We start from the raw sequence: 11,021 nt of genomic DNA, 5'->3' as shown, positions 1-11,021 counted from the left end.
TTATAGAATCTGATCCCAGATCTGCTGTGGAAAAGGATCCACGTCGCCACCTGGCGGCCATTGTGTGTAACAGCCGCTGAAGTTAAGACGCTGGCGGCCACGATTCATCAGGTGACTGATGACGTAGTGTTTTGTTTGTTGCTGTTGTTGTTGAGGGATAAAATATGAAGATGTTTTGTTGTTCCTTCATGAGTTTAAAAGTAATAAGCCGTGACGCCATCGCTGCTTTTGAATATGCTTTAATTGGTGAAAATTCAGAATAAATGTCAGCTGATTAGGCTTGATATCGAGATGAAGGGATGAGGGGTGAAGGGGTGAAGGGATGAAGGGGTGAAGGGATGGAGGGGTGAAGGGATGAAGGGATGGAGGGGTGAAGAGGTGAAGGGATGAAGAGGTGAAGGGATGAGGGGTGAAGGGGTGAAGGGGTGAAGAGGTGAAGGGATGGAGGAATGGAGGGATGGAGGGATGGAGGGGTGAAGGGTGAAGGCTGATTTCTGGTCAACCTTCTGATCAATCAATAATCATTCATTAATCAATTAATAGTAAGAGTATAAATCATTATTCATCACAGTATTTGGAAAAGAGAGAATTTAAAACTTTTGAACAGGAAGCTGTTTTGTTTCTTTTATGTCCAATATTCCAAAATAACCCTGATAAACTGTCTTCAGATCAGATCAGATTGATTCATTGATTCATTGATTCATTGATTGGTGAAGAAAATGCCTGAATTTGTAGAAGTAAGAAAATGAGTAACTGAAGCAGTGCGATCGGAAGGTGGGAGGCGAGTTGGAGCTCTGGTCCCCTCAGTCCTTGATGTTCAGGATGACGTAGCCGTGCATCTGTGACATCACACACAAGTTAGTCAGACGTGTTTCAGCACACACACACACACACACACACACACACACACACACACACACACACACACAGCTCAGATCACTGAGGAACAAACAGGAAGTTACATAGAGGTTGCTGCTGTGCATGACCGCCACAATCCCACGAAGTCCTGCCAGGCGAGGCTGGAAGTGCTCCTTCCAGGAGACAGTGGCACCAACGTCTATGATGCTGACACACACACACACACACACACACACACACACACACACACACACACACACACACAATTTACTTTGTCTTAGTTACAGATAAATAAATGTAAAATACTTGGTTGCTTTAGTCATGTGCATCTGTCTGAACTGATGGAGGAAGGATGAAGGGGAGGATGAAGGGGTGAAGGGGTGAAGGGTAAGGGTGAAGGGGTGCGGGAGGGGTGAAGGGGTGAAGGGGTGAAGGGTGAAGGGGTGAAGGGTGAAGGTGGGGTGAGGGTGGATGTGAGGGTGAAGGGGTGAGGGGTGAAGGGTGAAGGGTGAAGGGGGGGGGGGTGAGGGGTTGAAAGGGGTGAAGGGTGGGTGTGGGTGAAGGGTGAAGGGTGGAGGAAGGGTGAAGGGGTGAAGGGTGAAGGGTGAAGGGGTGAAGGGATGAAGGGGTGAGGTGAAGGGATGTGAGGGTTGAAGGGGGGTGAAGGGTTGGAAGGGTGTGAAGGGTTGGGAAGGGTTTGAAGGGGGGAGTGCGGGGCGGGTGGTGGTGGTGAAGGGTGGGGGTGGGTGGAGGGTGAAGGGGTGAAGGGTGAAGGGGTGGTGAAGGGGTGAAGGGGTGGGGGGGTGGAGGCAGCATACCGATAGAAGGAGGACTTGATGTCGATGACCCCTGAACCTTCCATGAACAGGAAGATGTTGTGGAGAGCGAAGGGGTACGGGTTGGTGAAGCTTAGGGTCACAAACATGTCACGGTGGATCACAGCATCACCACTGAGCTGTACACACACACACCACACACACACACACAACACACACACCACACACACACACACAACACACACACACACACGTAATCTGATTACATCCATGACTTTGGCTGCAAAGCTTTGAGATGAAGATGGACGAAAAATAATCAAAATTGACAAACACCCTTGTTTGAAGGTTCAGGGAAGAGTTGTGTGTGTGTGTGTGTGTGTGTGTGTGTGTGTGTGTGTGTGGGTGTGTGTGGTGTGTGTGTTACCCTCAGGCTGAGGTCTTTGGTCTTCAGGTTGACCACCTTCATGGTGGACACGGATTGGTCCTCGCTCTCGATGCTCAGAATGAAGCGCAGGCTGAGCTGAGACCCCAGGAAGGGCATGTAGTCATCAGCCTTCACCGTGAGCCTCACGTGCTCCACTGTCACACACACATGCGCTCAGATACGTGCGTGTGTGTGTGTGTGTGTGCGTGTGTGTGTGTGTGTGTGTGTGACAGAGACAGAGGTTCTGCTGCTCACTGCTGTTTCCTGCTACGGTGGCTGTAAACTTGATCTCCTTGAGGTCGTTGGAGATGACGCCGGTGTAGTAAACCACCGATCCAGACAGGAGGGCGTTCACCATCTTCTCTAGACCGCCCGGGTTATGGAACTCGATGTCCAGCTCGATGTTATAACCAAGGTAAACCTGCAAAAGGGGAGGAGCTGGGTTTACTGTTGTGACTGGCAGTCAGAGCCCAGGGGAAGCTCAGGTGGGGGGGTTGACCTCATTGCTGTGGATGACCACGTTCACGGGCTGCTCAGAAAGGTCCGAATGGTCCCTCTGGATTCCGTAGGACTCCGCTCGCTCCATGGCTCTCATGTCTTCTGGGCTCCCTGCAGGTAAAACACATGGCCGCCAGGGGGCGACGGTGACACGTGTTCCATGAAGCGGACCGCATCAGGTCCCGGAGGACGCAGGTGTCGCTGCATTGTGGGAGCAGGAGGCAGAGCTTCTGCGTCACCTTCGGGGTTTTTGTAGTTCAGAGTGATGTCCACAGGTTGAGTGCCGCCAACGGACTTCGTGTAGATGCACTTCCCAATGTGGGTGGTGTCCACGGAGTACGGAGTCAAATTTCCATATTTGTCCTTCTTGTGGTAGACCAGGTCGCTGTTCACCTGCGGGAAAAACGAACCTTTTGGCGGTCGAGCAGAAGCTCCGATTGTTCCAACGTGACCAGAGAGACAAAGGACGCAGAAGTTAAACTGACCTCAGCAAACACAAATCCGGTGTCGAAAGGGTGGGAGACACTGCCGCTCTTGATGGCCGCGATGGAGGCGGGGCCACAGCGGAAATACCCTGCGAAGAAGTCGCCGTGTTTAACATCTCCGCCGGTGGTAATCCCAATCCAGGGCAGCGGGCGGCAGCCTACCGTCGCTGGTCTCCTGAGGTGTGGAGTCCACCACCTGCCACCCTTCAAAACCCTGCCCCAGGTCAGTACGCTTCATGAAGACTTCGTTCCAGCAGTGGTAGTTCCTGACAGAACAAACGGGAATAACAATGCGGAGTAAACGCACCTTCCAGGTGCTCTGGAAGCAGACGTGTAGAAGCAGCTTCATAGTCAACGGCATTTGTAGAGAAGCAGTCGTTAGAGTCCAGAGCTCAGAAGATCAGCCTAACCCAGCTAACTGTGTGCTAATGCTAACGCTACAGGTGCCTACGAACCAGATGGAATCCCTGGTCTCCGCTCTGTCTGGTGTTCCATCGGGCTTGAAGATCAGGTCCGTCTTCAGGTTCCCAGTGTTGTCGTGAGCCGAGTTGAAGTTGGTTATGACCCTCGCTGGGATGCCGAGGCACCGCAGGACTGCAGAGACACGCGACAACCGAATCAGCTGTCAATCACATCTTCTACGTTGGGCTAAAAAGATCGATAATGGGAATCGCTCCAGTCGGGCGGTTCCTTTGATCTTTGGGCCGTTGTGCCTGATTCTCAGGGTGTTTTTTTTTTTTTTTACGGTCGTACAGGTGTTGAAGACGCCGGCGAACACCCAGCACTGGGCGAAGCACACGGGCACGCCGGTGCTGAAGTACTGCAGCAGGATCTTCACGCTTCCTGTCCAGGCCATTGGGGCCGTGCCCATGGAGTAGTCGTCGCTCCAGTTCCCAACCAGCACGCCGTTATCGTCCTGAGCGTTGACCTGAGGCAAGAGCAAGGCCCGGCACTGTTAGCTTCGCTAGCCTCGCAGTTTGCTTTGTCATCCTGGGCTCGCTGGCTTCTCACCATGGCTGATCCGACCCGGATCACTTTGAGGACCTTGTTTCTGTCCCAGATCGGCATCTTGGCTGAATCCATGATGTAAATGCAGGCGTCCAATATTCCTTGTTCAAACTACAGCCAGAATGCTCTTTTAAGTTCATTCACCTGTGTGTGTGTGTGTGTGTGTGAGTGTGTGTGTGTGTGTACCTGTCCATACATCCAGGCACGCTGTGACACATTGTCCGCGGCGCCCATGTAGATCACGCCGTTGTCGTTCAAGACGTACTCGCCTCGCTCTGCGTCGTTTGGCAAAAAGACCACGTCATCTGCGTAGAGACAAACGTGCGAGTGAGGGAATTTCCCAGGTAAAGGCGGAAGCTCCTCCAGCAGGGGGCGGTGTGCACCTGGACACCAGGCGTTAAACAGCAGGTACAGGTCAGTGCTGGGGTTCTTCTCGCTCCGGACCGTGGAGTGGCCGCTGACGACCTTCACATAGGTCCGATACTTCCCCACGATGGCGTCGGCCGACGGCGTGATGCCCAGTGTCACCACGGTGTCGTGCTGCTCCAGGATCTCCCCGAACCACTTGTCGTTATACGAGAAGGTCACGGTCACCATGGACCCTTTGGAGGCCGAGGGGTCTCTGCCTGAAGGGGGTTCGGGGCGTTACAGCGAGCTGGTCCGGGTCAGAGGTCGGACGGAGCGGGTTCAGGACTCACCGATCAGGAACTCCACCTGGATGTTGTCGTCCCGGTTGAGCGGCCGGCTGAAGGTGACCCTCATGACCCACTGCTGGCCGCGCCGCACCACCAGCAGGTCGGTGTAGTAGCTGCTGGTCAGGTGGTTGGGTTTGTTGGTGGACACACACATGTCCACGTCCACCACCGACAGATCTGGAGCGGACGCCAACATCTGTCCATGCCTGAGCAGCAGGTGTGTGTGTGTGTGTGTGTGTGTGAGGGTGGGTCTCACCGTAGGGGGGCTGTCCTCTGGGCGTTGGCCCAAATACCGACGTGTCATCGACATCCTCGTCAATGTTGGAGTTTGGAATCTGAAATTAATTTAAAACCAATAACTGATAAGATTTCAATTAAAAAAGACCATTTTTAATGGCCAGGCCATTACACACTCACAGACACACACACACTCACAGACACACACACAGACACACACTCTCACACTCACAGACACACACACACACTCACAGACACACACACACACACTCACAGACACACACACTCACACACACACTCACAGACAGACACACACACACTCACACACACACACACACTCACAGACACACACACACACACACACATACTGGTTTGCAGTAGCGTCCTGTTGACTGATTGGTTTGCTGATAACTCATCTTGGAGAAATGCTGAACTGATGAGAGAAATAAAGGAAAAGATTACAGTGATTTAGTGTGTGTGTGTGGTGTGTGTGTGTGTGTGTGTGTGTGTGTGTGTGTGTGTGCATGAAAAATAGAGTTTCTTACCACTCAAGTGTCCAAACGTTCAGATGAGCTTGTTGAGTCTCAGATCAGCTTCACCATCTCTTTAAATACACAAAGAACTTCCTCTTTTTACACACACATGCACACACACACACGTGCACACACACACACGTGCACACACACACACAAAACACACACACACAGACAGGCACAAATACACACACACATAAAAACACACATGCACTCACACAAATACACACACATAGACACACACACAAACACACACTCACACGCATACACACACACAAACACATGCACAAACACACTCACACACACACTTAAACACATGCAAAAACACACACACATACACACACACACACAACACATGAACACACAAACGTGCACACACACAAAACACACACACACACTCACACGCATACACATACATACAAACACATGCACAAACACACTCACACGTGCACACACACACACATGCACACACACAAACACACTCACACGCACACACACACACACACACACACAACACACACACAGACAGGCACAAATACACACACATAAAAAACACACATGCACACACACAAATACACACACAGACACACAAACACACACACAGACAGGCACAAATACACACACATAAAAACACACATGCACACACACAAACACACACTCACACGCACACACACACATGAACACACAAACATGCACACACACACAAAGACACACTCACACGCATACACACACACACAAACACATGCACAAACACACTCACACACACACACACACAAACACATGCAAAAACACACACTCACATGCACACACACACACACTGTCACAGACACACTCATGGACACACATACAAAAACACACACAAAAACACACATGCACTCACACAAATACACACACATAGACACACACACAAACACACACTCACACGCATACACACACACAAACACATGCACAAACACATTCACACACACACTTAAACACATGCAAAAACACACACACATACGCACACACACACACACACATGAACACACAAACGTGCACACACACACAAAGACACACTCACACGCATACACATACATACAAACACATGCACAAACACACTCACACGTGCACACACACACGTGCACACACACACACACGCACACACACACACACAGACACACAAACACACACACACACATGCACACACACAAATACACACACATAAAAACACACATGCACACACACAAATACACACACAGACACACAAACACACACACAGACAGGCACAAATACACACACATAAAAACACACATGCACACACACAACACACACTCACACGCACACACACACATGAACACACAAACATGCACACACACACAAAGACACACTCACACGCATACACACACACACAAACACATGCACAACACACTCACACACACACACACACACACACAACACATGAACACACACAAACACACACTCACATGCACACACACACACACTGTCACAGACACACTCATGGACACACATACAAAAACACACACAAAAACACACACGGACACACACAAACACACACATATATGCACATAAACACACACATACACACACACTCACACACACTCACACGCATACACACACACACATAAACACATGCAAAAACACACACACATATGCACACACACACACACTCATGAACACACACAAACACACGCACACACACTCATGAACACACACACACCACACACACACACACACGCACACACTCATGAACACACACAAAACACACACACACACACGCACACACACTCATGAACACACACAAACACACACACATACGCACACACACTCATGAACACACACACACAAACACACACACACAAACACACGCACACACACACATGAACACACACATGAACACACACACACACACACACACACACACACACCCTGAGTAAAAGCAGCCGGTAGCTTTTTGACACCCTAAAACTCTTTCTTTGAAATAAATGTGAACTTGAGTAAAAACTGGAGATGTGGGTTCGGGTCAAAGGTCGTGACACCCCTCCTGACAAGTAACCCTGTTTTGGTGTGTGTGTGTGTTGTGTGTGTGTGTGTGTGTGTGTGTGTGTGTGTCCATGACTTCCTCTGACCTGCAGGTTCCTGCCGTGAGGTCACAATGACCTGCTGGTGTTGATGAGTCAGCACCTTTCACCCACTTCCTGTTTGTGACTTTTACAGTTTACATAATAATAAAGTTCATATTGATGGCGAGCGGCCGGAGGGTCGTGTGCCTGAGGGCAGAGGTCAGAGGTCAGAGGTCTGACGGTGCTTCCAGATGAAGGAGCAGCAGGTCAGAGTGTCCAGGAGGAAGCAGGAGGTCATGGAAGGAGGTCATGGCAGGAGGTCATGGCAGGAGGTCATGGCAGGAGGTCATGGAAGGAGGAAGCAGGAAGTCATGGCAGGAGGTCATGGCAGGAGGTCATGGTGCTCCTCAAAGCTGCTGCATTAGTTTCCAATCTCAGAACCACGAACAGAGAAGATGGAAACAAACGGACAAAACACACACACAGACACACACACTCAGAAAAACACACACTGAACAAACACACACACTGTAACACACTGGAGTCAGGTGCGGCTCCTGACCCCTGACCTTGACCCTGAACCTGAAGGTGAGTGTGGAGAGGAGGCCAATGATGGACCCCGGTCAGTCAGGACCCTCCTGGGTCATCCAGATCATGGTGACCTCAGGGAACGGGAGGGTCAACCAGCAGCTCCGTGAGGGTCAACCAGCAGCTCCCTGAGGGTCAACCAGCAGCTCCATGAGGGTCAACCAGCAGCTCGTGAGGGTCAACCAGCAGCTCCCTGAGGGTCAACCAGCAGCTCCGTGAGGGTCAACCAGCAGCTCCCTGAGGGTCAACCAGCAGCTCCGTGAGGGTCAACCAGCAGCTCCCTGAGGGTCAACCAGCAGCTCCCTGAGGGTCAACCAGCAGCTCCCTGAGGGTCAACCAGCAGCTCCCTGAGGATCAACCAGCAGCTCCCTGAGGGTCAACCAGCAGCTCCGTGAGGGTCAACCAGCAGCTCCCTGAGGGTCAACCAGCAGCTCCCTGAGGGTCAACCAGCAGCTCCGTGAGGGTCAACCAGCAGCTCCGTGAGGGTCAACCAGCAGCTCCCTGAGGGTCAACCAGCAGCTCCGTGAGGGTCAACCAGCAGCTCCGTGAGGATCAACCAGCAGCTCCTGAGGGTCAACCAGCAGCTCCCTGAGGGTCAACCAGCAGCTCCGTGAGGGTCAACCAGCAGCTCAGTGATGGTCAACCAGCAGCTCCCTGAGGATCAACCAGCAGCTCCATGAGGGTCAACCAGCAGCTCCATTTGCTCTTCGAGCGTCCTCGCCATGGTTACGCACCAGCTGCAGGGTGTCAGTGGTCGTCCTGATGTCTGTGTGAGGTCCACAGACGCTTCACCATCACAGCCTAAAGCAACACAAGTGCTTGGAACACAACCAAAGCCACCAAACAACCACCCAACCACGGAGAGGGTCAAAGGTCACCGCAGCGGTGACGTTCTGGTCAAGATGGTCTCACTGGTGAACGTTTGATGGGACTGGTCAGGAATCAAGAGCTTCCTGTCTGCTCACGTTGATGTCGGCGTAAAATAGAAGCACGTGACCAACTGGGCCGGATGGACAGGCGGGAGCTGTAACGAGCAGCGGCGACCAGCAGGGGGCGCCGCAGCCTCACGCAGCTGAAGGTGGCGAGGCCACAGCCGAACTCTTCTTCTCTTCCACCGTTGAAGGACCAACTTTGGTGACGCGATGCGTTCAAGAATCAATTGTCGACATCTGATCGATCAGCTGATCACATGATCGATCATTTGATTTATCAGGAAGTAAGAATCAAAAAATATGAAATTAAAAGGCCTCTTTCTCCCACATCACTCTCTCCCTCTCTCTCCTACCTCTCTCTCTCTCTCCTTCTCTCTCCCTACCTCTCTCCCTCGCTCTCCTTCTCTCTCTCTACCTCTCTCCCTCTCTCTCCCTCCCTCTCTCTCTCTCTCTCTCCTTCTCTCTCCCTCCCTCTCTCCCTCTCTCTCTCTCTCTCTCTCCCTCTGTGCCACCCCTTCTTCCCTCTCTCCCTCACTCTGTCTCTCCTTCTCTCTCTCCCTCTCTCTCCTTCTCTCTCCCTACCTCTCTCTCTCTCTCTCCCTCTGTGCCACCCCTTCTTCCCTCCCTCCCTCCATCTCTCTCTCTACCTCTCTCCTTCAAAAGCGGCCGGAAGTGGTGCAGCTCGCGACAGAGCGCAGCCCCGTCAGAGGAAGAGGATGATGAAGATTGTTGGATTAAAGTAATTTGGCGGATTTTTTTAGGCTTTTATGATCAGTGGTTTTTGGCGGGGAATGCGCCTCTCGCGCAGTGCCTGGTGAGACAGCACGCGCAGGATGGGAGTTTCCTGGTCCTGCAGATGCCTCGCGCTCTGTCTCGCGCTGCACATCGGTGAGTTTCACCTGTTTAACAAAAGCTAATTAAATAAAGCATAAATAAATTACACACGCTCGGCAAGCGCGCGTAATTTATAGGAAGCTTTTCTGTCCTTATTTGTCCTTTGTCGACATTTTTCTACATTTTTTTTAGCATTTCCCGTTTTTATTTCTGTCTTTTTCCATCGTTTCATGTTTTTACTTTAAGGCCTCAACAGATTAGACGTTTAACGTTTTAACTGATTACTTCTAATTTTTTTATTAATATTGTGTTGATTCAGCTCATTTTGGCGCGCCCTCGTGCGCGCGCTCTCACGCAGGGGATGCCCCCCCGGTTGTCCCGCAATCTGTCGATAATTGTCGGATTTAATTCGGACTTTTCGATGTTTCATCGATGCGATTTTGATTTTTGATTGTGAATCTGGTTTCCGGATTCTTGTCCCGCAGCTCTGAGGCGGTTCTGCGGACTCCGCAGTGCGCGGGACTGTGCGGGAATCCCCCCCATCCCGCCTCACTTCAAAGCTCTTTTGTTTGATTTGATCCAGATGAAACCCGAATTTTGTTAGTGATTATTGAGGTTCCGATTCTGAGAGGATCCAAACGACCAGTGAAGGAACACGGAGGTTCTGCTGCCTCTGCTGTTGCATAACGAGTTGCGTGCGTGCGTGCGTGCGTGTTCTTGAAAATACCATGAACAAAAACGAGGTCATTTATTGGGGAATTGTTTCACATCGAATCCAATCAATGAATTCGTTTTCAGAAACCGCGGGAGGCGAATCAGAACCGCAAAAACCAACGAAGGAGAAACATCAAAAGATCTTTAATCTAAAAAAAAAAACATTTTTAATCACCCAACGCGCCAAAAATGGCCTCGTGTACACAGGAGGTGGGTGTGTCCGTGCGGAAACACGCTGCTTTTAGAATCACGGCGTGCACGGGCGTGCGTGAGCGCCTGACTGCATGTGCGGGGCTCGTCCCCGTCCTCGTGCGCGTATCGTCCCGTTTAATCGGCTAAAACACCGAAAAATGTCTCTAATCTGACGTTTGAGATGATA

The 11,021-nt window shown here is 51.1% G+C and overlaps 2 protein-coding genes and 2 long non-coding RNA genes across 5 annotated transcripts in view; 2 read left to right on the top strand and 2 right to left on the bottom strand.

Moving 5' to 3' along the window:
• Positions 1 to 223: 223 nt before the first annotated feature.
• LOC130514110 (coagulation factor XIII A chain-like) lies at positions 224 to 5,677 on the bottom strand. The gene is made up of 18 exons (XM_057013477.1): positions 5,527 to 5,677; positions 5,350 to 5,414; positions 5,001 to 5,079; positions 4,748 to 4,921; positions 4,433 to 4,675; positions 4,236 to 4,354; positions 4,053 to 4,160; positions 3,795 to 3,969; positions 3,497 to 3,635; positions 3,204 to 3,307; positions 3,042 to 3,130; positions 2,796 to 2,949; positions 2,558 to 2,667; positions 2,314 to 2,479; positions 2,059 to 2,213; positions 1,677 to 1,813; positions 963 to 1,065; positions 224 to 839 (listed from the first exon to the last, which is right to left on the bottom strand). The coding sequence occupies exons 2-18, from the start codon at positions 5,395 to 5,397 to the stop codon at positions 804 to 806; spliced, it is 2,139 nt and encodes a 712-aa protein (XP_056869457.1). The 5' UTR covers positions 5,398 to 5,414; positions 5,527 to 5,677; the 3' UTR covers positions 224 to 803.
• Positions 2,270 to 4,165, top strand: LOC130514111 (uncharacterized). Of its 2 annotated transcripts, none has more exons than XR_008946916.1 (4): positions 2,270 to 2,473; positions 2,674 to 3,264; positions 3,485 to 3,665; positions 3,797 to 4,165. It is a non-coding gene; the product is annotated as an uncharacterized LOC130514111 (long non-coding RNA). The 2 variants fall into 2 exon arrangements; XR_008946917.1 differs by having other exon boundaries at positions 2,278 to 2,473; positions 2,933 to 3,264.
• Positions 5,678 to 6,676: 999 nt separating the features above from the next.
• Positions 6,677 to 7,371, bottom strand: LOC130513872 (uncharacterized). The gene is made up of 3 exons (XR_008946850.1): positions 7,265 to 7,371; positions 6,970 to 7,180; positions 6,677 to 6,921 (listed from the first exon to the last, which is right to left on the bottom strand). It is a non-coding gene; the product is annotated as an uncharacterized LOC130513872 (long non-coding RNA).
• Positions 7,372 to 9,739: 2,368 nt separating this feature from the next.
• nrn1a (neuritin 1a) overlaps positions 9,740 to 11,021 on the top strand; it is a 5,873-nt gene continuing 4,591 nt past the window's right edge. Inside the window, exon 1 of the mRNA XM_057013295.1 lies at positions 9,740 to 9,982. Within this exon, the coding sequence (XP_056869275.1) occupies positions 9,928 to 9,982 (55 nt within the window). The 5' untranslated portion in view covers positions 9,740 to 9,927. The remainder of the gene's footprint in view (positions 9,983 to 11,021) is intronic.

Source organism: Takifugu flavidus, chromosome 17, assembly GCF_003711565.1.
Source record: "Takifugu flavidus isolate HTHZ2018 chromosome 17, ASM371156v2, whole genome shotgun sequence".
NCBI lineage: Eukaryota > Metazoa > Chordata > Actinopteri > Tetraodontiformes > Tetraodontidae > Takifugu > Takifugu flavidus.
This window is presented reverse-complemented; position numbering and strand designations above follow the sequence as displayed.

Coding starts and splice junctions, on each gene's coding strand:
- LOC130514110 (XM_057013477.1), bottom strand. CDS start 5,397: ATGAGTTATCAGCAAACCAATCAGTCAACAGGACGCTACTGCAAACCA. Junction 4,676..4,747: donor CCAGGTGGAGTTCCTGATCG/GTGAGTCCTGAA, acceptor AACCCCCTTCAG/GCAGAGACCCCTCGGCCTCC. Junction 3,970..4,052: donor TCCGGGTCGGATCAGCCATG/GTGAGAAGCCAG, acceptor CTCTTGCCTCAG/GTCAACGCTCAGGACGATAA.